The sequence below is a fragment of the Bombina bombina genome, chromosome 4 (assembly GCF_027579735.1).
Source record: "Bombina bombina isolate aBomBom1 chromosome 4, aBomBom1.pri, whole genome shotgun sequence".
In the NCBI taxonomy this organism is placed as follows: Eukaryota; Metazoa; Chordata; class Amphibia; order Anura; family Bombinatoridae; genus Bombina; species Bombina bombina.
Window position 1 is genome coordinate 818,643,866 of NC_069502.1, and position 24,703 is coordinate 818,668,568.

General features: G+C 39.3%; 1 protein-coding gene across 1 annotated transcript in view; it reads left to right on the forward strand.

The window, feature by feature from the left end:
* The window catches only part of LOC128657104 (oocyte zinc finger protein XlCOF6), a 134,868-nt gene extending 114,363 nt beyond the window's left edge, over window positions 1–20,505 (forward strand). Inside the window, exon 7 of the mRNA XM_053711351.1 lies at window positions 17,976–20,505. Within this exon, the coding sequence (XP_053567326.1) occupies window positions 17,976–19,429 (1,454 nt within the window). The 3' untranslated portion in view covers window positions 19,430–20,505. The remainder of the gene's footprint in view (window positions 1–17,975) is intronic.
* Window positions 20,506–24,703: the final 4,198 nt, after the last annotated feature.

The window sequence follows — 24,703 nt, forward strand, 5'->3', positions numbered from 1 at the left end:
TAAGTTTCAAAAGATCTAGAAAGGGCATCAGCCTTTACATTCTTTGTTCCAGGTATATGTGTGAGTGTGAAATTGAAGCGATCTAGAAATAAAGCCCAACGAACCTGTCTTGAAGACAAAGTTTTGTTTTTCTTGAGATATTGAAGATTCTTGTGATCAGTGAAAACCTGAAAAGGGAGCAAAGTTCCCTCTAAAAGATGTCGCCAATGTTCCAAGTAACTCTTTATCCCCGACGGAATAATTACTCTCTGCAGGTGTTAATCTTCGGGAATAATAAGCAATGGGGTGTAAAAGTGTATTCTCATTTCCTGGTTGTAAAAGAACAGCACCGATTCCGACATCTGAGGCATCCACCTCAAGGGTGTAAGGAAGATCAGGATCAGGTAGGCGTAAAATGGGTGCTGTTGTAAACTTATCTTTTAGGTAATGAAAAGCTTGTTCTGCCTTTGAATCCCAGACATATTTTTGTTTCCCAGTCAAACGGGTCAGAGGTTGAACTATAGTGAAAATCATTTATGAATTTCCTGTAAAAGTTAGTAAAACCTAGGAATCGTTGTAATGATTTCAAAGAAGTAGGAACTTGCCAATTTGCTATAGCTGTTAATTTTTCTTGATCCATTTGAATTCCTTTGGGAGAGATTATGTATCCCAAGAACTTAATGGTGTCTTTATGGAAATGGCACTTTTCCATTTTAGCATATAACTGATGGTCTCTCAGGGTAGATAGAACCCATCTAACATGTTTTCTATGTTCTTCTAAATTTTTAGAATAAATGAGGATCTCGTCTAAATAGACAATGACGCACACATCCATAAGTTCTTTGAAGATCTCATTAATAAAGAACTGGAATGTGGCAGGGGCATTCGTCAAACCAAAGGGCATGACATTGTATTGGAATAACCCATACCTTGTTTTGAAAGCTGTCTTCCACTCATCTCCAGATTTCATACGTATCAAATTGTATGCACCTTTTAGATCTAACTTTGTGAATATGGTTGCTCCTTGAAGACATTCTATTAATTCTGGGATGAGTGGTAACGGGTACCTATTTTTAATTGTGACAGCGTTAAGGGTGCGATAGTCTATAATTGGTCTGAGTGTGCCATCTTTGTTAGTTACAAAGAATATAGCTGAGGCAATCGGTGAAGATGATGGGGAGATGAAACCTTTTCTAAGGTTTTCATCCAAATATTCTCTTAGATGAATTAATTCTTTTTGTGAGAGAGGAAATATTTTTCCTGAGGGTATTTCAATTCCTGGTTTTGTGTCGATAGGACAATCAAAATGCCTATGAGGTGGTAGGGATTCAGCATTTTTTAAATTAAACACATCGCTGAAATCCTGATATTCGTCAGGTAAAACAGAAGTTAAGTTACCTATAGTCATGTAAGGATAACATGTTTCCAAACAATATTGGGAGGTAAATGATATGTTATTATGACGCCAATCTATTGTTGGGTTATGTTTTTGTAACCAAGGATAACCGAGGACTAAGGGATGTATTGAACTAGGGATGATATCATATGTTAGAAATTCTTTATGACCATCTGGTGTTATGGTTAATAGTGGGATTGTGTGATGAGTGATGGGTCCTTTTAAAATCTGTGCACCATCTATTACTCTTACAAAAACAGGAGATATTTTCTGCACAATAGGTATTTTATTTAATTTTACAACTGATTCATCAATAAAGATACCATCTGCTCCTGAATCAATTATAGCTTCGTTCTGCAATTGTAGATGATCCCACTGTAATGACAATGTTATTGAAAAATGAGATGGATGATTAGGTTTATCTATTGAAAAGTTATGTGTCAACTTACCCTTCTTTTGACGTAAGAGGATTGGACACGTGGCAACATCATGCTCCTTATTAGCACAATATAGGCATAGATTAGCTGAGCGTCTTCTTTGTTTTTCTTCTAGACTAAGGGGTCCCCGAATAGTACCAATTTCCATTGGTATAGGAGATGAATGGGCTTTCTCTTGAATAGGATGAAATGATCTTTTAGGTGTTGTTTCAAAATGTTGTCTTTCATTCTTCCTCTCGCGAAAACTCCTATCCATGGAAATACTTAGCTTAATTAAGGCATCTAAGGTCTCTGGGAATTCCACTCTAGATAGTTCATCCTTCAGATGTTCAGATAAACCCAGGCGAAATTGATTCTTCAGACTAACTGAATTCCACTGAGAGTCAGTAGCCCAAAGCTGGAAGTCCGCTATGTAATCTTCCACGGCCCTTTTTCCCTGTTTGAGAGATCTCAATCGTTGTTCAGCAGTCTGCTGTTTATTTACATCATCATATAGCACAGCCATAGTTAGAAAAAAGTTTTCTAGGGAGTCTAGGATTGGATCCTCTGATTCTAGAAACCTATCTGCCCATGCTCTGGGCTCTCCTGAGAGATAGGAGATAGTGGTAAAAACTTTAATTTTCTCTGTGCGATAGGTTCTAGGTTTCAGGGTGAATAATAATAAGCAGGCGTTCTTGAATTCACGAAATTTCGTGCGGTCACCACTAAAGGGAATAGGGGGATTAACTTGTGGTTCTGGCATTTCATTGGACTTTTGTGTAACATATTCATTGAGTACACGTTTTAATGTGCTATTCTCATTTTTAATTTCGGTTAATCCTTGTGCCAGTATTTCCACCTTCTGATTAAGAGAGGAGATTTGGTTGGACATTTCTATTGGATCCATAGTTTACCTAGAAATATGTGACTATTAATTATTTTTAATGGGCTTGATTATTCTGTGATAAACTGACAAGGTTTTAAGTAAAAAATGTAACACTTAATATTTTAAGTGGGTGTATGCTATCATTTACTCCTTATTATCACATCTTAGATAATAGGAACCTATATGAAAGCAAATTTATTTATGATAAGTGAGTTTTTGGACACAAAACAGAATAACTCTCTATTTGTGTTACTCTCTTGAGAATGAGTTATAATTTTATAACATCTTCTAATATCTATTATTATGTCTTAGAACTTTGCAGAGAAAGGAGTATAATGAAGAAAGCAATTTTCATATATAAAACATAACTCTTTAAATTCAGGTATATATATAATGTTACTGTAGAGATCCATTTGAACATGATATAGTTGCTGGTAACACTTTGTATAATTGAGCCATACGTAAGAAAATATAGGAAGGCAGTTTGTTAGGTGAGAGATGCAAAGTGTTTCCGTAATTCAAGTAATTTAAAGTGCAGTGCTGTTTTGTCTGACCGTTATAGGTTTACATCTATTTAAATAATAATGCATTATTTTAATTAGAGTAGAGCATATTGTTGGTGCACATACCTTGGTAGATTAGGAATTGAAGTTAGGTAAAGTTTGTTTGCTTGCGGTGTACCTGCTAAGATCTTAGCGTCCAGCTGCAAGATGGCGAGTTGCACTCTGAAGAGAGAGGAAGAGCGGAATGACGTCAGCAGTGAACGTGTGTCTTCTGGAGTTGAATCCGTGCAGGGGAAATTCTCAGCTGTTACTGCAGGTAACTGATGCGCTCCACAAAGAAAGGAGCAGTTCCATATTTTTGTAGTGAGGCAAAATTGATAATTGCAAAATAGACTGAAGTTAGTACAAACTGACAAAGGAATATTTAGGCTTAAATATCATGAAGAGTGGAAAGGAGATTCAGTATTACTTCCCAGTTTGCTTCAATAATCAAGCAATGAATTCTGGGAACAGAAGAAGTTAAATAGGGATTAGAGGGGGGAGGAGATCTTATCTTAAAGGGACATTTCATAAGACAAATCCTGACACAAGGAAGCTTGGCGTTCTGTCGAGACGCCATGAGATCCAGTTCTGGTTTGCCCCAACGATGAATCAATTGTGCAAACACCTCCGGATGGAGTTCCCACTCCCCCGGATGAAAAGTCTGACGACTTAGAAAATCCGCCTCCCAGTTCTCTACACCTGGGATATGGATAGCTAATAGGTGGCAAGAGTGAATCTCTGCCCAGCAAATTATTTTTGAGACTTCTAACATCGCTAGGGAACTTCTTGTTCCCCCTTGATGGTTGATGTAAGCCACAGTCGTTATGTTGTCCGACTGAAATCTGATGTACCTCAGAGTTGCTAACTGAGGCCAAGCCTGAAGAGCATTGAATATCGCTCTCAGTTCCAGAATATTTATTGGAAGGAGTGTCTCCTTCTGAGTCCACGATCCCTGAGCCTTCAGGGAGTTCCAGACTGCACCCCAACCTAGAAGGCTGGCATCTGTTGTTACAATTGTCCAATCTGGCCTGCGAAAGGTCATACCTTTGGACAGATGGACCCGAGATAGCCACCAGAGAAGAGAATCCCTGGTCTCTTGATCCAGATTTAGTAGAGGGGACAAATCTGTGTAATCCCCGTTCCACTGACTGAGCATGCATAGTTGCAGCGGTCTGAGATGTAAGCGTGCAAACGGTACTATGTCCATCGCCGCTACCATTAAGCCGATTACTTCCATGCACTGAGCCACCGAAGGGCGCGGAATGGAATGAAGAACACGGCAGGAAATTAGAAGCTTTGATAACCTGGACTCCGTCAGGTAAATTTTCATTTCTACAGAATCTATCAGAGTCCCTTGGAAGGAAACTCTTGTGAGTGGGGATAGAGAACTCTTTTCCTCGTTCACTTTCCACCCATGCGACCTCAGAAATGCCAGTACTATGTCCGTATGAGACTTGGCAATTTGGAAGTTTGACGCCTGTATCAGGATGTCGTCTAAATAAGGGGCCACTAATATGCCCCGCGGCCTTAGGATCGCCAGAAGCGACCCTAGAACCTTCGTGAAGATTCTTGGGGCTGTAGCTAATCCAAAGGGAAGAGCTACAAACTGGTAATGCCTGTCCAGAAAGGCAAACCTGAGAAACCGATGATCATCTTTGTGTATCGGAATGTTAAGATAAGCATCCTTTAGATCCACTGTAGTCATATATTGACCCTCCTGGATCATAGGTAGGATGGTACGAATAGTTTCCATTTTGAATGATGGAACTCTGAGGAATTTGTTTAAGATCTTTAGATCCAAAATTGGTCTGAAGGTTCCCTCTTTTTTGGGAACCACAAACAGATTTGAGTAAAAACCCTGTCCCTGTTCCTCCTTTGGAACTGGATGGATCACTCCCATAACTAGGAGGTCCACAGTGTAAGAATGCCTCTCTCTTTATCTGGTTTGCAGATAATTGTGAAAGGTGAAATCTCCCTTTTGGGGGGGAAGCTTTGAAGTCCAGAAGATATCCCTGGGATATAATTTCCAACGCCCAGGGATCCTGAACATCTCTTGCCCACGCCTGGACGAAGAGTGAGAGTCTGCCCCCTACTAGATCCGTTACCGGATAGGGGGCCATTCCTTCATGCTGTCTTAGAGGCAGCAGCAGGCTTTTTGGCCTGCTTACCTTTGTTCCAGGTCTGGTTTGGCCTCCAGACCGTCTTGGACTGAGCAAAAGTTCCCTCTTGTATGGCATTAGAGGAAGTTGATGCCGCACTTGCCTTGAAGTTTCGAAAGCCACGAAAATTAGACTGTTTGGCCCTTGATTTGGACCTGTCCTGAGGAAGGGCATGACCTTTTCCTCCAGTGATATCAGCAATAATCTCCTTCAAACCAGGCCCGAATAGGGTCTGCCCCTTGAAGGGAATGTTAAGCAGCTTAGATTTTGAAGTCACGTCAGCTGACCATGATTTAAGCCATAGCGCCCTACGCGCCTGTATAGCAAAACCAGAATTCTTAGCCGTTAGTTTAGTCAAATGAACAATGGCATCAGAAACAAAAGAATTGGCTAGCTTAAGTGCTCTAAGTTTGCCAAGTATGTCATCCAATGGAGTCGCTACCTGTAAAGCCTCTTCCAGAGACTCAAACCAGAACGCCGCAGCAGCAGTGACAGGAGCAATGCATGCAAGGGGCTGTAGGATAAAACCTTGTTGAATAAACATTTTCTTAAGGTAACCTTCTAATTTTTTATCCATTGGATCTGAAAAAGCACAACTGTCCTCGACAGGGATAGTAGTACGCTTTGCTAGAGTAGAAACTGCTCCCTCCACCTTAGGGACTGTCTGCCATAAGTCCCGTGTGGTGGCTTCTATAGGAAACATTTTTCTAAAAATAGGAGGTGGAGAGAACGGCACACCTGGCCTATCCCATTCTTTAGTAATAATTTCTGTAAACCTTTTAGGTATTGGAAAAACATCAGTACACACCGGCACTGCAAAGTATTTATCCAGTCTACACAATTTCTCTGGCACTGCAATTGTGTCACAGTCATTCAGAGCAGCTAAAACCTCCCTGAGCAATACGCGGAGGTGTTCAAGCTTAAATTTAAATGTAGAAATATCAGAATCAGGTATCTTTCCTGAGTCAGAAATATCACCCACAGACTGAAGCTCTCCTTCCTCAGCTTCTGCATATTGTGAGGCAGTATCAGACATGGTTCTTAAAGCGTCAGTATGCTCTGCATTTCGTCTAACCCCAGAGCTATCTCGCTTACCTCTAAATTCAGGTAGTCTGGCTAATACCGCTGACAGTGTATTATCCATGACTACCGCCATGTCTTGCAAAGTAATCGCTATGGGCGCCCTAGATGTACTTGGCGCCATTTGAGCGGGAGTCCCTTGAGCGGGAGTCAAAGGATCTAACACGTGGGGAGAGTTAGTCGGCATAACTTCCCCCTCGTCAGATTCCTCTGGTGATAATTTTTTTTAAAGACAGAATATGATCTTTATTGTTTAAAGTGAAATCAGTACATTTGGTACACATTCTAAGAGGGGGTTCCACCATGGCTTTTAAACATAATGAACAAGGAGTTTCCTTTATGTCAGACATGTTTATACAGACTAGCAATGAGACTAGCAAGCCTGGAAAACACTTTAAATCAAGTTAACAAGCAAATATAAAAAACGGTACTGTGCCTTTAAGAGAAACAAATTTTGTCAAAATTTGAAAAACAGTGAAAAAAGGCAGTAAATCAAACGAAATTTTTACAGTGTATATAATAAGCTAACAGCGCATTGCACCCACTTGCAAATGGATGATTAACCCCTTAGTTCAAAAAACGGATCAGAAAAACGACAGACGTTTTTTAACAGTCACAATCAACTGCCACAGCTCTGCTGTGGCCCTACCTTCCCCAATAAACGACTTTAGGCCCTTTAGAGATGTCCTGTAGCATTCAGGGGACTTCTGAGGAAAACTGGATGTCTCAGTCTGTAATTTTAACTGCGCAAAAAAGCGCTAAAATAGGCCCCTCCCACTCATACTACAACAGTGGAAAGCCTCAGGAAACTGTTACTAGGCAAAAATAAAGCCAGCCATGTGGAAAAAACTAGGCCCCAATAAGTTTTATCACCAAAGCATATATAAAAATGATTAAACATGCCAGCAAACGTTTTATATTGCATTTATATAAGGGTATTACCCCTGAGAGTAAGCATGATACCAGTCGTTATTAAATCACTGTATTCAGGCTTAACTTACATTAATTCGGTATCAGCACCATTTTCTAGCATTTCCAATCCTAGAAAAAATTGTAACTGCACATACCTCATAGAATAAACTGCACGCCATTCTCCCGCTGAAGTTACCTCACTCCTCAGACATATGTGAGTACAGCAATGGATCTTAGTTACAACCTGCTAAGATCATAGAAAACTCAGGCAGATTCTTCTTCTATTTCTGCCTGAGATAAAATAGTACAACTCCGGTACCATTTAAAAATAACAAACTTTTGATTGAAGAAAATAAACTAACTATTTTTCACCACTCTCTCTTACTACCTCCATGCGTGTTGAGAGTTGCAAGAGAATGACTGGATATGGCAGTTAGGGGAGGAGCTATATAACAGCTCTGCTGTGGGTGTCCTCTTGCAACTTCCTGTTGGGAATGAGAATATCCCACAAGTAATGGATGATCCGTGGACTGGATACACCTTACAAGAGAAAGGCTGTTTATATGATCCAGTTCTGTAGAGTTTTTAAACAACTAATTTCCCTATACTGTAATACCAACCGTTGTATAGAATTACTTGTGATAGCCGATTGTTATAATAACTGACATGTGAACGTCATTTCTCCCTGAAAGCCCTCCTCCCCTCATACATCCCCCCCCACCTTCCCTTCCCCCCTCCCTTACTTCCTCCCCCTTCCTTCTTATTTACCCTTTTCTCACTTGCTGCCACCATTCTCCCCTCACCCATACCCTCCCTCATACCTCTCCCCTTCCCCTCTTCCCTTCCCCTTACCTCTTCCCCCCCTAATTATCTACAATCATAAGGTTTAATTTATCCTGGATGTGTTCACAAACCAGAGGTATGTTAAGATGAAGCATGTATCCGGTTAAAATTAATTTCTCTATACTGTAATACCAACTGTTGTATGGAATTATTTGTGATAGCCGATTATTATAATATCTGACATGTGAACTTCATTTTTCCCTGAAAGCCCTCCTACCCTCATACATTCCCCCCCACCTCCCCTTCCCCCCCCTTACTTCCTCCCCCTTCCCTCTTACTTACCCTTTTCCCACTTGCTGCCACCATTCTCCCCTCACCCATACCCTCCCTCATTCCTCTTCCCTTCCCCTTACCTCTTTCCCCCCTAAATAGCTACAATCATAAGGTTTAATTTATCCTGGATGTTTTCACAAACCAGAGGTATGTTAAGATGAAGCATGTATCCGGTTAAAATTTTAAAGGTTAAAGTTACAAGGTTAGCTCAGTTTTCATTGTTCGCGGGCCGGCCGGACCCCCTATGTCCTGTGCCCTATCCCACTGGACTTGTTACCCACAGGGTTCTCCCTCCCCTCGCCCCCCCCCTCTTTGTCATGAGTTAATTAATGGTTCTTCATTTCAGCAAGAGATTTAAGTACGTTTATTGTTACTGTGCTTGGGTGTACTACCCCTATTTTGACTTTGCCTTTACTGAGGTTACCACATTTTCTTTTCTTGCCACAAAAGATACATCAGAGAATTATATAACTAAGTCTTTTAACCTAGACTTAGAAGACGTTTATAACCTAGATACTTCCTCTACCCTAAGCTCTTTTCTCTCCTCAAAGCCCTCCTCTAACCTTCCTTCATCCTCATATCTTATTCTTCTTTACCCTCCCCCCCCCTTTTTTTTGTTTTGTTCCTTCTCCCCGGTCCTCATAGTAGTCCCAAAATGCCTCCTAAAATAAGTAAATTTCAAGATCATTCCTTACAAATGACTACTATTAACGCTAAGAGGTTAAATAACCCAGGGAAACGATCTATCGCTTTCCGAGACCTTAATAAACTTAATAGTCACATTTTAATGTTACAGGAAACCCACTTCCAGAAGGGTAAAGAACCTAAATGGTACAACAAACAATACCCCACTGCATACTTCGCATCTGGGCCAAACAAAAAAGCGGGAGTAGGGATCTTATTTCATAGATCACTACCAATACAAATATTACATGTAGAAAAAGACTCCGCAGGCAGACACATTTTGATTAAAGGCTCCCTATATGGCCATCAAATAACGTTGATTAATATTTACGCCCCTAATCAGACGCAAATAGGCTTCTTCAGAAAAATTGCTAATCTCATCCTTGACCACTCCCAGGGAGTTGTATTCTTAGCGGGAGATTTTAATCTTTCCTTTGAACCACACATGGACTCCTCAAAGGGGACCTCCAGTGTTGCCACCAAGAAAATCAAAATAATCAAACACATCTTACAGAGTCTCACACTCCATGATATATGGATAACAATGCATCCCCTGGGTAGGGATTATACTTTCTACTCAAATCCACACAATAGCTACACGAGAATCGATCACATATATACTGATTCTCAGGGACTCTCTATCACGGGTGACTGCACTATTGGCCCTATCACTTGGTCTGACCATGCCCCGGTAACGTGCAGAATATTATGGCCAGACACCCCAATATCCCCCAAAATTTGGAGGTTAGAAGATACGCTACTGAATGAAACGATATTTCTTGAATCAATCCAAAAAGAAATTTCAGAATATTTCACTCTAAACTCACACTCCTCATCCTCTAGACAGTTAGAATGGGAAGCACACAAAAACGGTGATAAGAGGTTTATTAATTAAACAAAAGTCTAAACTCAACCGTGCAGCTAGGGAAAAACATTCCAAACTTTTACAATCAATTACAACATTAGAAGCAGCCTACAAACAAAATCCAAATAACGAACAAATTCTGCAGGAAGTTTTAGATACTAGACTTCAGCTCAAACAACATTTGACTGAGGTCTACCAACGAAAAGCCATGTTCCTCAAACAGTATTACTATGAAGGAGGAAACAAGCCAGGAAAAATTTTGGCCAGAAACCTGAAAAGGAAGCAACTGAACACATATATACACTCCTTAGGGACCGCAGAAGGAAAAATAGCTAAAGACAGTATTACGATAGCTGAAGCTTTCCGTTCCTATTATAATAAGCTTTACAACCTAGGAGGTAACACCACCCATGACAATCCCACATTAGAAGAGGACTTAAACCAATATGTCCAAAATTTACAACTCCTAACAGTAGATAAACAGACAGCTGATTCCCTGGGGGCTGAAATCTCTCTAGAGGAACTCCAGCACGCTATAAAAGATATTCCCTCCGGGAAAAGCCCTGTCCCGGACGGTCTCACATCTGCCTACTATAAAAAATGTGGGGGAGTGTTAGCGGGACACATGCTACAACTATTCAACAAACTCAGAGATGATCCTACATTAACTAGAATGTTATTAGAAGCACATATAACGGTATTAGCCAAACCGGGCAAACAAGCCACAAACCCAGGTAACTTCAGACCCATATCCCTAATTAATGTACTAGCCTGATGAAACAGTGTTTAACACTGAGAAACGCGTTGCTGTTGTTTTTATTTGGAATAAATTTTATCACTTTTTAACTCTCTATCTGCTGCATCATTTTTGGCCTAGGCCAATTTTATATCACCACCATCCATTTGTTTTTTTGGGGATTTTCTGGTATAAACCATATTGGACACTGACCTGTTCCCATCACACCATTTTGGATTTCCCTGGACTCTCCCTGGTGAGACGAGGAATCCCACCTGACGACATCCCTTGAAAGAGGTCTACCGGACGACGTGTGGTTCCGGACTGCGAATACTGCACATTGGTGCTTCACACTGTGTGAGTAGGATTCTTGTGATCCATTTGCTGCTGTTTTTATTTATTTTTATGATCTGCACTATGTGGCGCCCTCTATCCTTTCCTTCCTAAATAACGTGGGTACTCTAGCTTGGATTCCTGTAGTACATAGGCCAAAGCATATCTCAAAATTCCTAATAACCACAGAAACACTCTCAGAATGGGATAAAACTTTGGCAACAAGCACTCACATTTCATCTAGAAACTCTCCTCTCACGCCAATCATTGAAAACCCTGAGCTTCCATACTGGAAACAGGGCCACCAAAACAAACATCCATACAGTCTCAGAGTAGGGTCAATGCATTTCCTTAGGGAAAATAACCTACTTAAAACTCAAGCTCAAATAGCAGAGACCCATTCAGAGATCTTCACCTCATGGCTCAACTTTAACAGACTGCTTCACTACATCTCACACCACAAATACAGGAAAGACCTAGGGAGGGATCCCACAACCTTTGAGGGTTTTTGTATCCTTCCGAAACTACCGAGACATCTCATATCCATCCTATATAAAATCTCATCCACTGATAATGAAATACCACTTCCCACCTACACCTTAGCTTGGAATACGGAGTTGCCCCAAGATTTGGGTGCAGATGTCTGGTCGAAGGCCTTTGGGCTCACAAAGCGCTCATCGGTCTCCGCCAACATACAAGAGACACACTTTAAACTCTTGAGCCGATGGTACCTCACGCCGGTCAGGCTCCACAGAGTCTTCCCCTCATTGAGCAGCTCCTGTTGGAGAGGCTGTGGGGGAGAGGGCTCTCTGTCGCATATATGGTGGTCGTGCCCCAAATTGGGAAGTTACTGGGTGACCATCTTTCTCACCGTATCAAACATGCTAAACATTCACATACCAAATGCCCTAGAAAACATACTGTTCTGCTCTCTTCCTACTATGAAGGAACCAGCCAAACTGGCTCTATTGCTAATAATGATTACGGGGGCTAAGAAACTCATACCCAAAAGATGTAAATCCCAAACGATTCCCACAGTAGAAGAGGGGAAACGGGAGGTCTCAGATCTTATTTCTCTAGAAAGATACCACTACCTTAAGATAAATAAGCTTGACACACATGAGATGATCCAGGCAATATGGAATGGTACTATATAGACTGGGAGTTTCTGGCACCTTCCCATCCCTCCCCCCTTTTTTTTTTTTCTCCCCCTCTTCCTCTTCTTGTCCCGTCTTCTCTTCTTCCTTCCCTTTCTATTCTTTCTAGCTCTTGCTGATCTAACTTGCTGTATATAGTGCTCTACGTAGATAGTAGTAGAGCTTGTGGCAGTGGTAACGATACTGGTTTCACCAAACATATTATATATATCATAAACATAAAATTAGATGGTTTTCAAAGATTGATGTTTACTTTATTCGAGGCCAAGAACTTAAAGACAATGGTTTCAAATTATATAGATAAAGAGAAAGGCTTCTTATTGTTTTGACAGGATTGAATCACGATATGTTACCCCTGTGTGTAATGTAAATTTTGTTGTGAACATTGTAAACCTGTGAAATGCATAATAAAGCTTTTTTGAAAACTAAAAAAAAAAAAAAATTACATTTGGCATCTGAATCATTAAAGTGGAATTTTGACTTTACTTTTCCTTTAAGTAATCTTTCATCAAGTCTCAAATATGAAATAAACAAGGGAAGAATCTTAAAAAAAAAACAAAAAAAAAAACAATCTAAGGGATCAGGAAGGGGTGGGGAGTTGGTCTTTGGGGGGGAAGCTACACTACAGAAAAGGGCAAAAAAAATAAAAAAAAGCATAATTTTTTTCTAAGCTGGGTACTGGCAGACAGCTGCCAGTACCCAAGATGGCACCCATTAAGGTAGAGGGGGAGGGTTAGAGAGCTGCTTGGTGGGGGATCAGTGAGGTTGGGGGCTAATGGGGGATCCTACACAGCAGCGTATGTAAATATGCTATAAAAAAACACAAAAAAGCCCAAATATACCTTTTATTTTAGTACTGGCAGACTTTCTGCCAGTACTTAAGATGGCGGGGACAATTGTGGGGTGGGGGAGGGAAGAAAGCTGTTTGGGAGGGATCAGTGGGTCTGATGTTTCAGGTGGGAGGCTGATCTCTACACTAAAGCTAAAATTAATCCTGCAAGCTCCCTACAAGCTACCTAATTAACCCCTTCAATGCTAGCCATAATACACGTGTGATGCACAGCGGCATTTAGCGGCCTTCTAATTACCAAAAAGCAATGCCAAAGCCATATATGTCTGCTATTTCTGAACAAAGGGGATCCCAGAGAAGCATTTACAACCATTTGTGCCATAATTGCACAAGCTGTTTGTAAATAAGTTCAGTGAGAAACCTAAAGTTTGTGAAAAAGGGAACAATTTTTTTTATTTGATTGCATTTGGCGGTGAAATGGTGGCATGAAATATACCAAAATGGGCCTAGATCAATACTTTGGGTTGTCTACTTCACTACACTAAAGCTAAAATTAACCCTACAAGCTCCCTAATTAACCCCTGCACTGCTGGGCATAATACACGTGTGGTGCGCAGAGGCATTTAGTGGCCTTCTAATTACCAAAAAGCAATGCCAAAGCCATATATGTCTGCTATTTTTTAACAAAGGGGATCCCAGAGAAGCATTTACAACCATTTGTGCCATAATTGCACAAGCTGTTTGTAAATGATTTCAGTGAGAAACCTAAACTTGTGAAAAATGTTAAGTTTTTTTTTATTTGATCGCATTTGGCGGTGAAATGGTGGCATGAAATATACCAAAATGGGCCTAGATCAATACTTTGGGTTGTTTACTACACTATAGCTAAAATTACCCCAAAAAGCTCCCTACATGCTCCCTAATTAACCACTTCACTGCTGGGCATAATACACGTGTGGTGCGCAGTGGCATTTAGTGGCCTTCTAATTACCAAAAAGCAACGCCAAAGCCATATATGTCTGCCATTTCTGAACAAAGGGATCCTAGTGAAGCATTTACAACCATTTGTGCCATAATTGCTACTTGTATTTATGGCCCTATAACTTACACAAAAAGCAAAGAACATGTAAACATTGGGTATTTCTATACTCAGGACAAAATTTAGAAACTATTTAGCATGGGTGTTTTTGGGTGGTTGTAGATGTGTAACAGATTTTGGGGGTCAAAGTTAGAAAAAGTGTGTTTCTTTCCATTTGTTCCTCATATTTTATAAATTTTTTTATAGTAAATTAAAAGATATGATGAAAATAATGGTATCTTTTGAAAGTCCATTTAATGGCGAGAAAAACAGTATATAATATGTGTGGGTACAGTAAATGAGTAAGAAGAAAATTACAGCTAAACACAAACACCGCAAAAATGTAAAAATTACCTTGGTCCCAAACGGACAGAAAATGGAAAAGTGCTGTGGTCATTAAGGGGTTAAGGAGTTGTGGCAAATGGTCCCTAAAGTGGAAAGGGTGATTCCTATTGAGGATAGCTGCTCTTTTAAGGACCCAATGGACAAGAAGATGGAGGCTTATTTGAAGAAGATGTATCTTCATCAAGGTCTCCAATGGTAACCTGCAGTGTGTATTGCCACGGTGACAAGTGCGGCAGCCTATTGGTTCAATGCATTGTCTGAGTCTCTTGAAGCAGAGACCCCTTTGGAGGAGATCCAAGACAGGATTAAGACTCTTAAGTTAGCCAATCCTTTATTACTGACGCTTCTTTACAGGTTATTAAGTTGGGTGCCAAAATATCTGGTTTCGTGGTACTAGCGTGCAGAGCTTTATGGTTAAAATCTTGGTCAGCGGATGTTTCATCAAAGTCCAAGCTTTTGGCGATCCCTTACAAGGGGAAGACCTTGTTTGGACCTGCTCTGGCAGAAATTATTTCTGATATCACGGGTTGTAAAGGTCTTTTCTGGAACAAGGGGAAGCAATCAAAGAAACCCGCAGCTGATTCCAAATCAGCATGAAGGGTTTGCCCCCTATCCGGGATGGGATCAAGTGGGGGGCAGACTTTCTCAGTTCTCTCTAGCATGGATACGGGATGTTCCAGATCCTTGGGCCATGGACCTAGTATCCGAGGGTTACAAATTGGAGTTGAAAACTTTTCCTCCCAGTGGCAGGTTCCACTGCAGACCAGAGAGTCATTCTTGAAATGTGTACAGGACTTTTTCAACCTGGGATTGATAGTTCCAGTTCAGGTACAGGGTCTAGGATTCTACTCCAATCTGTTTGTCCTTCAAGATGGAAACTATATGTTCCATTCTTCCCTTGGTCCTAGAGGGTCAGTTCATGATGACCATATACCTGTGTACCTTCATGCTCCCATTCACAGGGATCATCACAAATTTCTGACATTTGCCTTTCTGGACAAACACTTTCAGTTTATGGCTCTTCCGTTTGGCCTTGCCACAGCTCCCAGAATTTTCTCAAAGGTTCTGGGGGCTCTCTTGGCAGTGGTCAGGTCTCAGCGAATTGCAGTGGCCAAGATTCTTTTTGCTTGCTCAGTGTATGGAGGTAATTGTTCTGATGGTTGCTTTCATGGACATCATTCCATTCGCTCGGCTCCATTTGAGAGCTCTGAATTTCTGCATGCTCAGATAATGGAACGGGAACTATGCGGATCTGTCTCAGAGGATAGATCTGGATCAGCCAACAAGAGATTCTCTTCCGTGGTGGCTCTCTCAGGAACATCTATCTCAGGGAACATGTTTTCGGAGACCTTACTGGGTTATTGTGACCACGGATGCCAGCTTGCTGGTTTGGGCAGCAGTCTGGGACTCGTTAAAGGTGCAGGGACTCTGGACTTGGGAGGAGTCAGCTCTCCCCATAAACATTTTGGAGTTGAGAGAGATTTTCAATGTTCTGATGGCTTGGCCTCAGCTAGCCTTAGCTCAGTTTATTAGGTTCTAGTCGGACAATATAACCTCAGTGGCTTACATCAACCACCAGTGAGGAGCTCGGAGTCCCTTAGCCATGAAAGAAGTGGCTCGGATTATTCAGTGGGCAGAAGCTCACAACTGCTGTCTATCTGCCATCCACATTCCAGGAGTGGACAACTGGGAAGCGGATTTTCTGAGCAGACAGACTTTTCATCCCGGGGAGTGGGAGATCCATCCAGAGGTGTTCTCCAGCTTGACCCTCAAATGGGGGGTGCTGGAGCTGGATCTGATGGCGTCTCGACAGAATGCCAGGCTCCAGTTGGAGGTCAAGGGATCCGCAGGCCGCTCTGATAGATGCGCTGGTGGTTCCTTGGAATTTTAGGCTGGCATACCTATTTCCTCCGTCCGCTCTTCTTCCACGAGTCATTGCTCTTATCAAGCAGGAGAGAGCGTTGGTGAGTCTCATAGCCCCTGCGTGGCCTTGCAGGATTTGGTATGCAAACCTTGTGGAGATGTCATCTCTTCCACCTTGGAGACTGCCTCTGAGGAAGGACCTTCTACTTCAGGGTCCTTTTCTTCATTCAAATCTCGTTTCTCTGAAGCTGACTGACAGATTTGCAAGTTCTGTCTAAGCGTGGGATTTCTGAGTCAGTCATTGAGACCATGATTCAGGCTCACAAGCCTGTTACTAGAAAGATTTACCATAAGATATGGCAGAAATATCTTTATTGGTGTGATTCCAAGGCTTTCTCCTGGAGTAGGGTCAGGATTCCTAGGATATTGTCTTTTCTCCAGGAAGGTCTGGAGAAGGGTTTGGCAGTGAGTACTCTGAAGGGTCAGATCTCTGCCTTGTCTTTTTTGCTACATAAGCGTCTGGCGGATGTGCCAGATGTGCAGTCTTTTTGTCAGGCCCTGATCAGGGGAAACGTAAAGGTCAGAAAGCTACAGCTACTTCTCTTTCTTTCTTGTTGAAAAGTAGTATTTGTTTGGCCTATGAGACTGCTGGACAGCAGCCTCCTGAGAGAATTACAGCTCATTCCACTAGGACTGTCTGGAGCTTCTGTGGAACAGATTTGCAAGGCTGCAACTTTGTCTTCTCTGTATACTTTTTCCAAATTTGATACTTTTTCCTTGGCTGAGGCTTCTTTTGGGAGACAGTTTCTTTAAGCGGTGGTGCCTTCTGTTTAGGTTACCCGTCTTGTCCCTCCCCCCTAATCATCTGTGTCCTCTGGCTTGGGTATTGATTACCAACAGTAAATGATGATACTGTTGACTTAGAAAAGAAAACAAAGTTTATGCTTACCTGATAAATTTCTTTCTTTCCGGATATGGTGAGTTCACAGCCTCACACTTTATTAAGACAGTTATTTTTTACTTAAACCTCAGGCACCTCTATACCTTGTGTTATTCCTTTTCTCCATTTTCCTTCGGTCGAATGACTGGGGGTTGTGTGAAGGGGAGTGATACTTAACAGCTTGGCTGTGGTGCTCTTTGCCTCCTCCTGCTGGTCAGGAGTGGTATTCCCAAAAGTAATTGATGATGATGCTGTGAACTCACCAGAAATAAATACATTTATCAGGTAAGGATACATTTTGTTTTTTCAAAATGCAGTAAATTATCATTAAAGATCAAGATATTTTAAAACCTAAAATGTTTTTCACTTTGTGTTTGTAAAATACAAAATTTCTTTAATAATAATTCTAATTATTTTGACTGTTATATAATAAATGTTATGGTTGTTATTGATCAATAATTATATGTCAGGAAGTCTTTAAAAATATACCATATTGTCCAGTAACTGCCCTTAAGCGTTAGCATGGTTGCTGTAGAAAGGTGTATGGGTCATATCCCCTCCTTTTTTAGTAGACAATAAAAAAAAGTGATTGCTTCATTTTTTGTAACTTACCCTAGTTAGACCAGTTAAATTGTTAAAAAAATATATTTGGGACAGTGATAAATAACTACTCCTATTGTATTTCTGTCCAACAGGTAAATTCAGAGACTGTGATAATCCTTGTCATGGCAAGAAGGCAGATGTTTCTTTCAGTCTTACTCAAAATCAAAGAAATGCTGGAAATATATGTTCTGAATATGGGAAATCTTTAACCCAGCAAACAAGTTTAATTGCACATCAGACAATTCATATAGACAAGAAAACATTTTCATGTTCTGAATTTAGGAAATGTTTTACTCAGAAACCGCATCTTAGTACTCGACAGAAAATTAATTCAGGAGAGAAACGATTTTCATGTTCTGAATGTGGAAAATGTTTTACTCAGAAATCGCATCTTATTACTCATCAGAAAACCCATACAGGAGAGAAAGAATTTTCATGTTCTGAATGTGGAAAATGTTTTTCTCTGAAATCACTTCTTATTAGGCATCAGGCATTTCATACAGGAGAGAAACCATTCTCATGTTCTGAATGTAAGAAAAGTTTTACTTGCAAATCATATCTTATTACTCATCAAAAAATCCATACAGGCGTAAAAACATTTTCATGTTCTGAATGTCAGAAAGATTTTACTCAGAAATCACAGCTAATTAATCACCAGAAAAGTCATACAGGAGAGAAAGCATTTTCATGTCCTGAATGTGAGAAAAGTTTTACTCGGAAATCAAATCTTATTATTCATCAGAAAACTCATACAGGAGAGAAAGAATTTTCATGTTCTGAATGTGAAAAATGTTTTTCTCTGAAATCAACTCTTATTAATCATCAAAAGATTCATACAGGAGAGAAAGCATTTTCATGTTCTCATTGTGGAAAATGTTTTACTCACAAATCAAGTCTTGTAACTCATGAGAAAATTCATACAAGAGAGAAAGCTTTTTCATGTTCTCAGTGTGGAAAATGTTTTTCTCTGAAATCGCTACTTACTGTACATCAGACAACTCATACAGGAGAGAAACCATTTTCATGCTCTGAATGTGGGAAATGTTTTAATCAAAAACCAAATCTTATTACTCATCAGAAACTTCATACAGGAGAGAAAAGATTTTTATGTTCAGAATGTGGAAAATGTTTTACCCTGAAATCAACTCTTATTACTCATCAAAAAATCCATACAGAAGAGCAAGCATTTATATGTTCTGAATGTGGGGAATATTTTGCTCGGCAATCACTTCTTATTAGACATCAGGCATTTCATACAGGAGAGAATCCATTCTCATGTTCTGAATGTGGGAAATGTTTTACTCGGAAATCATATCTTATTACTCATCAGAAAATTCATACAGGTGAAAAAGCATTTTCATGTTTTGAATGTGAAAAATGTTTTACTCAGAAATCACATCTTATTACTCATCAGAAAATTCATACAGGAGAGAAGGCATTTTCATGTTCTGAATGCGAGAAATGTTTTACACGGAAATCAAATCTTATTATTCACCTGAAAATTCATACAGGAAATAATACTGATCTACAGAATGTGAGTGTTTAGAATTATGTATACTTCAGAGAACCCATTAATTACTTAAAGGTACATGAAACCCAACATTTTACTCATGATTTAGATATAGAAAATAACATTTCAACTTTTTATTTCTGTTATCTAATTTTGCTTCATTCTCTTGGAATTCTTTGTTGAACAAACAACATTGCACATGGATAAGCCGACAATATGAGGCATGTATGTTCATCCACCAATCTGCAGCTCCTAGGCCTATCTAGGTATGCTTTTCAATAAAGAATACCAAGAGAATGAAAGATATTGGATAATAGATGTACATTAGAAAGTTGCTTAAAATGACATGCTCATTCTGAAACATAAATGACAAATTTGGGTTTCATATCCTTTTAAGCCCCGTAAGTTTTTGCACCCCCTGATAGTGAGCATAGCACAAAGAGGAGTGCTCTCAGGTCAGAAAAACAATGTCAAATTCCATAGATGGTAGTCACTATTCAAGCTAATCAAGTGCAAACTGCTGGCTGTCTACAGGCTGTTGATTGTTAACTGAGCCTTGAGGCTACATTTCTGGACATTTTAATTGCCTGGTGCCTATGACGTTATTTTACTGTTGATGATGGCAGATCAGAAGTACTAATATATACTAGTACGTTTCTTTAACTTCTTCAGTATATGTGTTACGTCAGTATCACTGGTTTAAATGATTTTTAGTAACTGTTTCTGAGTATTCTAAACTGTCTTTGATTTGGGACTCTGAACTACATACCCTGCCTACTAAAGTGGGGCTGAAGATCTGAGCAAGTGCTACATCTTTGTGCCTCTTATGTTTATCACTTGCAAACACTGTGGGGGACTTTAAAAATTCCTGGGATAAGCATAAGGCTATCCTACAAACTAGATACGTTTATACTTTTAGGAAATATCGGACAGACTTGCTGGGCCTATGGCTCTTATCTGCTGTAAATTTCTATGTTTCTTTTTTTATACTACTTTATCTGTTAATATTTTTGTTATTAGTTAAGCAATAAGTTAGTTAAGCAAGCAATATTTTGTTACTGTTATAAATGCTCAATTTCTAAATAAAAACTAATTTTTAAATCTCATAGAAAGTAGGCACTCTTCTTATTGACTGAAACATAGTAATTTTGTTCTGATTTAGTTGAATATTGCTAGATTCTCACTGCTTAGTTCTAATCCTTTTAAGTACACAGGAAGGCTGTGCTGATTGCCTGACAGCTCATTCCTCCAGCTACTTCATCTACTTAGCAAAATTATTAAATTTTCATGTTTATAAACATATGAACTAAATGTATCAGAACTTAATCTTTGAAAAAAAATCAAAGATATTCAGATCATAGAAATCCAAAATTACTTCTTAAAAGTTATTGGCTGCTGAATTTGACAACCTGTAAAAATTTACACCTTTAGGTGTTTTCTTCTTTTTTTCACTTCAATTTACAATTTATAATTTTACATAACAATACCATGTGAAAGAAAATACAAGATATAACATACACCGTGAGTAAAAAGATAACACAGCAAAAATATCTTTAAATATAGAACAGGCATTCTCATAAGAAACATTAAAGAACTTCTGGATTGGTGAATACTTGGAAATTTCAGGCTTAAGGAATACTTCAAGTTCCCACAAGATGTAAATCCCTATGTGTGGCCTATAGTTGAGGTTGACGGTTGTCTGTTAGTTCTATGTTGCAGTATATTCTCCCCATATGAGACAAAAGGATAGGTAGTCGTTTATTCGTTGACTTTTAACAAAGTGATATTTTTATAATTGAAGAAAATAAGAAACTTTATCTTTCCATTATTGTGGATTTGGCAATTTTTTTTAGTGGGAAGGGATTATATGTTTAGCAGTGTTTATCATAATTGATAGTATGGTTAGGAGTATGAGGCATTTTATCAATGGAAGGTTATTGAAAAGGAAAATCCAAGGCTCATGGGTAGGGTAATATTAAGAAACTGTTCAATTTCCTTTTTTATGTTAGACCAATAATGGTGTACTATTGAACAGGTCCCCCATATATGTAAAAATGTATCTCTATTCCCGCACACTCTCCAACAAGTATTCGGAAATCCCCTGATCATTGTCCCTAGCTTATAGGGTGTAGGGTGTGTAGTACCATCTAAAGAGGGGGTGGTACAAATACCTAGTAGTTCTATCTGCTTATGAATTTAACGTTCATCTTCATGGTAGAGATAAGAGGATGTGGACTTGCTCATTTGCTTAAAAATTATATTCCATTCCTTTGCAGGTATGGTATAATTTAATTCTTATTCCCATTTGGGCAAATATGATGGGAGATTGTCTTGGTGGGGTGTTATAAATCATGGTCCGCCAACCTTTCGGACCTCATGGACCACTAAACTGACAATTTGGAATCCTGTGGACAATTAACATGATTTTTTTTTAAAAGGTACAAACCCCTGTGTCTGTGTGTATATATATAAATATATATATATATATATATATATATATATATATATATATATTTATAACACATAAAGGAGACCCAGCACTCACCAGCTAGCTCACAGCTAAGATTTAAAATGGAAAGGTTAGTCACCGCATCTGGCCAAATGGGACAAGCTCAGGCACCACGTCAAGGTCCTTTCCAACACCTGAGTCCCTAACACAGCCACACAATGCAGGCTCTCAAAGCCAGACAAACTGGGAACAAGGGAGGGGTGCACATGTATATGTATTCACCCAGCAACATACAGAACACGGAAAGGGGACTGCACTCCAAAACCGGACCAAAACCGGAGCCTTTTCAAAATTGCGTCCCTTGCATTCCTATTGTCTGATTTGATTTTTGAAATTCAAATAAGCCAATAGGATGAGAGCTACTGAAATCCTATTGAAATATAAAGGATCAAAAAAGTCCCCAAAGGTGCGCTGGTGCTAGCTGGTAAGCTGCAATTCAGATGCGTCGAATCATGGCTGCACTCCCAAAAGCGATCCAAATGGATACTTGACTGCAAACAAAGGAGAAAGAGAGAGGCGCCAACCATAAAACAGTATCGTTGGAGAAAACACTGGTGGCTCACAGACCTCCCCCCGTGATAGTAATACTCACAAGCGAAGCGGCACACATTCAGTGCCTGAATCAGCAGATCAGGACTATTAGGAGTCGCCCGACAGACATGACCAGGAGCCGGTACACGTGATATCCAAAACTCCAATCACAGGCGGGTAATTCTGTGGAGCTCCGATCACTCGTATACCACTAGAAGTAATAGTAACAAGTGTCGGGTAGATCAAAGCTGTATTTCCAACTTGCATAGTTGTAGCAACGGTGTAATCAAGTTACAGGACAGCAAGGTATATAAAAGCGGTGATTTATTATTAAAAACAACAACAGCAACGCGTTTCTCGGCTGGAAGGCTGTTTCATCAGGCTGTGCATTACAAAACATTTGCTCACCTTACATACCTTACAATCACCTGTCTTAATGAGCGGTCTTACAGGAAGTTCCTGTCTCAATCATGCAAGTTAACCGTTTCGTGATCAACTATCATTTCATTTGGATACAATTATCTATAAAAGGTTCACATATATAAACCACTAACACCATAGACAACAATCATAAGTGTCCATAGAAGAATAGACAAGATTACAATCTAATACCATACAGTAATGATACAAAATATATTCATAAATGGACAACACTAATCGCATCTAAAAATTATATACATAAATATAAACTCATATCAGTGACCATAATAAATAGTCACAAGGATAATTATAAAAACCTAAAAAATAAATAAATACATTTATAATATATACAAGTCATTAAAAATATATAACAATAAAAATGGATATGAACAATTAATATGTTAAAGCTCAATCTTAACTGATCAATTGCAATGGGAGTTTTGATTATAATAATGTGCCATAATTTATCCCAAATGATACTAATAGTAATGCTAAGGTATGTACCTAATGGCATATATATATGTGAAATGACAATAATGGATAAAAGACAAGTGTCACAGGTGATCCTACTCAATGACTAAGAGATCTCTTTGTATACAATTATCCTATGTTGATATTACAATTGTGATTATACTTAGGTATCTTAAGAGTACCAATACTGAATTAGTATACCTAATCTAAAAAAGATTTTTTTTAAAAATTGATGGTAAAATCATGAGAATTAAAGTTTATTATGGGATAGGATCATGATATGGGGGAACAAACGAATGGGGATAAAAAAATATATTTTAAGTTATAATTACAATTTGCTGAGGGAGACCTACTGGACACAGATATCAATGCCCGCGATGATGGGCCTCCCCGGGGGACAAGTAAGACTTTTGTGCAGTTTTGGTAAATGATAATAAAAGGCAAGATTGTGCTTTTTGGGTAATAGAAAATCTTGTTCATTTTTCACTATTATATTTTCCTTAAATGCATAATCCACTAAATCATTTAATATACTGGTGTATTGTGTCGTAGGGTCATGACTAAGTTTAATGTAGTAGGAGGTATCGTGGAGAATTTTGCGAGCCTCCATAAGATAATCTTCTAAATTCTGGAGGACGATACTGCCTCCCTTATCTGCCTGCCTTAGGACAATCGTTTTGTCATTTCTTAGGCTTTCTATTGCATGTCGCTCATTTGCATATAGATTGTATTTAATTTTATTATTATTTTTGTTATTATTTTTATTTTTGTTTCTATTCCTAATACTTGGAATTTGTTCCATTTCTTCAGTCACTAGCTGTCTAAAGATTTCTATATGCGCATTGTTCTGCAAATGTGGTGTATAGTTAGACTTATTTCTAAAATTGGTTTGTATAAATCCCTCATATAATTGATCAGCTAATGAATCTGGTTTGTATATTGGAAGCTGTACTTTCCTGAGTCTTGAATCCATAGCGTCAGTAAGTATTGGGATACTGCTATCATTTTTAAATTTTTTCTCGGCAAATTTTTTTTGCAAGGATAGTTTTTGCGTAAACCGATTTAAGTCTACAAATAATGAAAAAACTTTGTGCTCAATTGTGGGGCTAAATGACAGCCCTCTGCCTAAAATTCTTACTTCATCGTCAGTGAGTTTGTGTGACGACAGATTATGTATACCCTTACCTAGTGCCTGTAGTTTTGCCTCTTTGAAGGCTGTTCCATGTCCTCTATGTCCCCGTGGCCATGTGGTCTTTTCCCTTTTTGGGGGGTTGTGAGGGAAACTACAGGCTCCAGGTAACCGGATATACTCTTCTGTTTCCATGATGGCATTCGTGGGCCCTGTTCTAAAAAATTATGGGGTAAGTCAGCATTTGGTT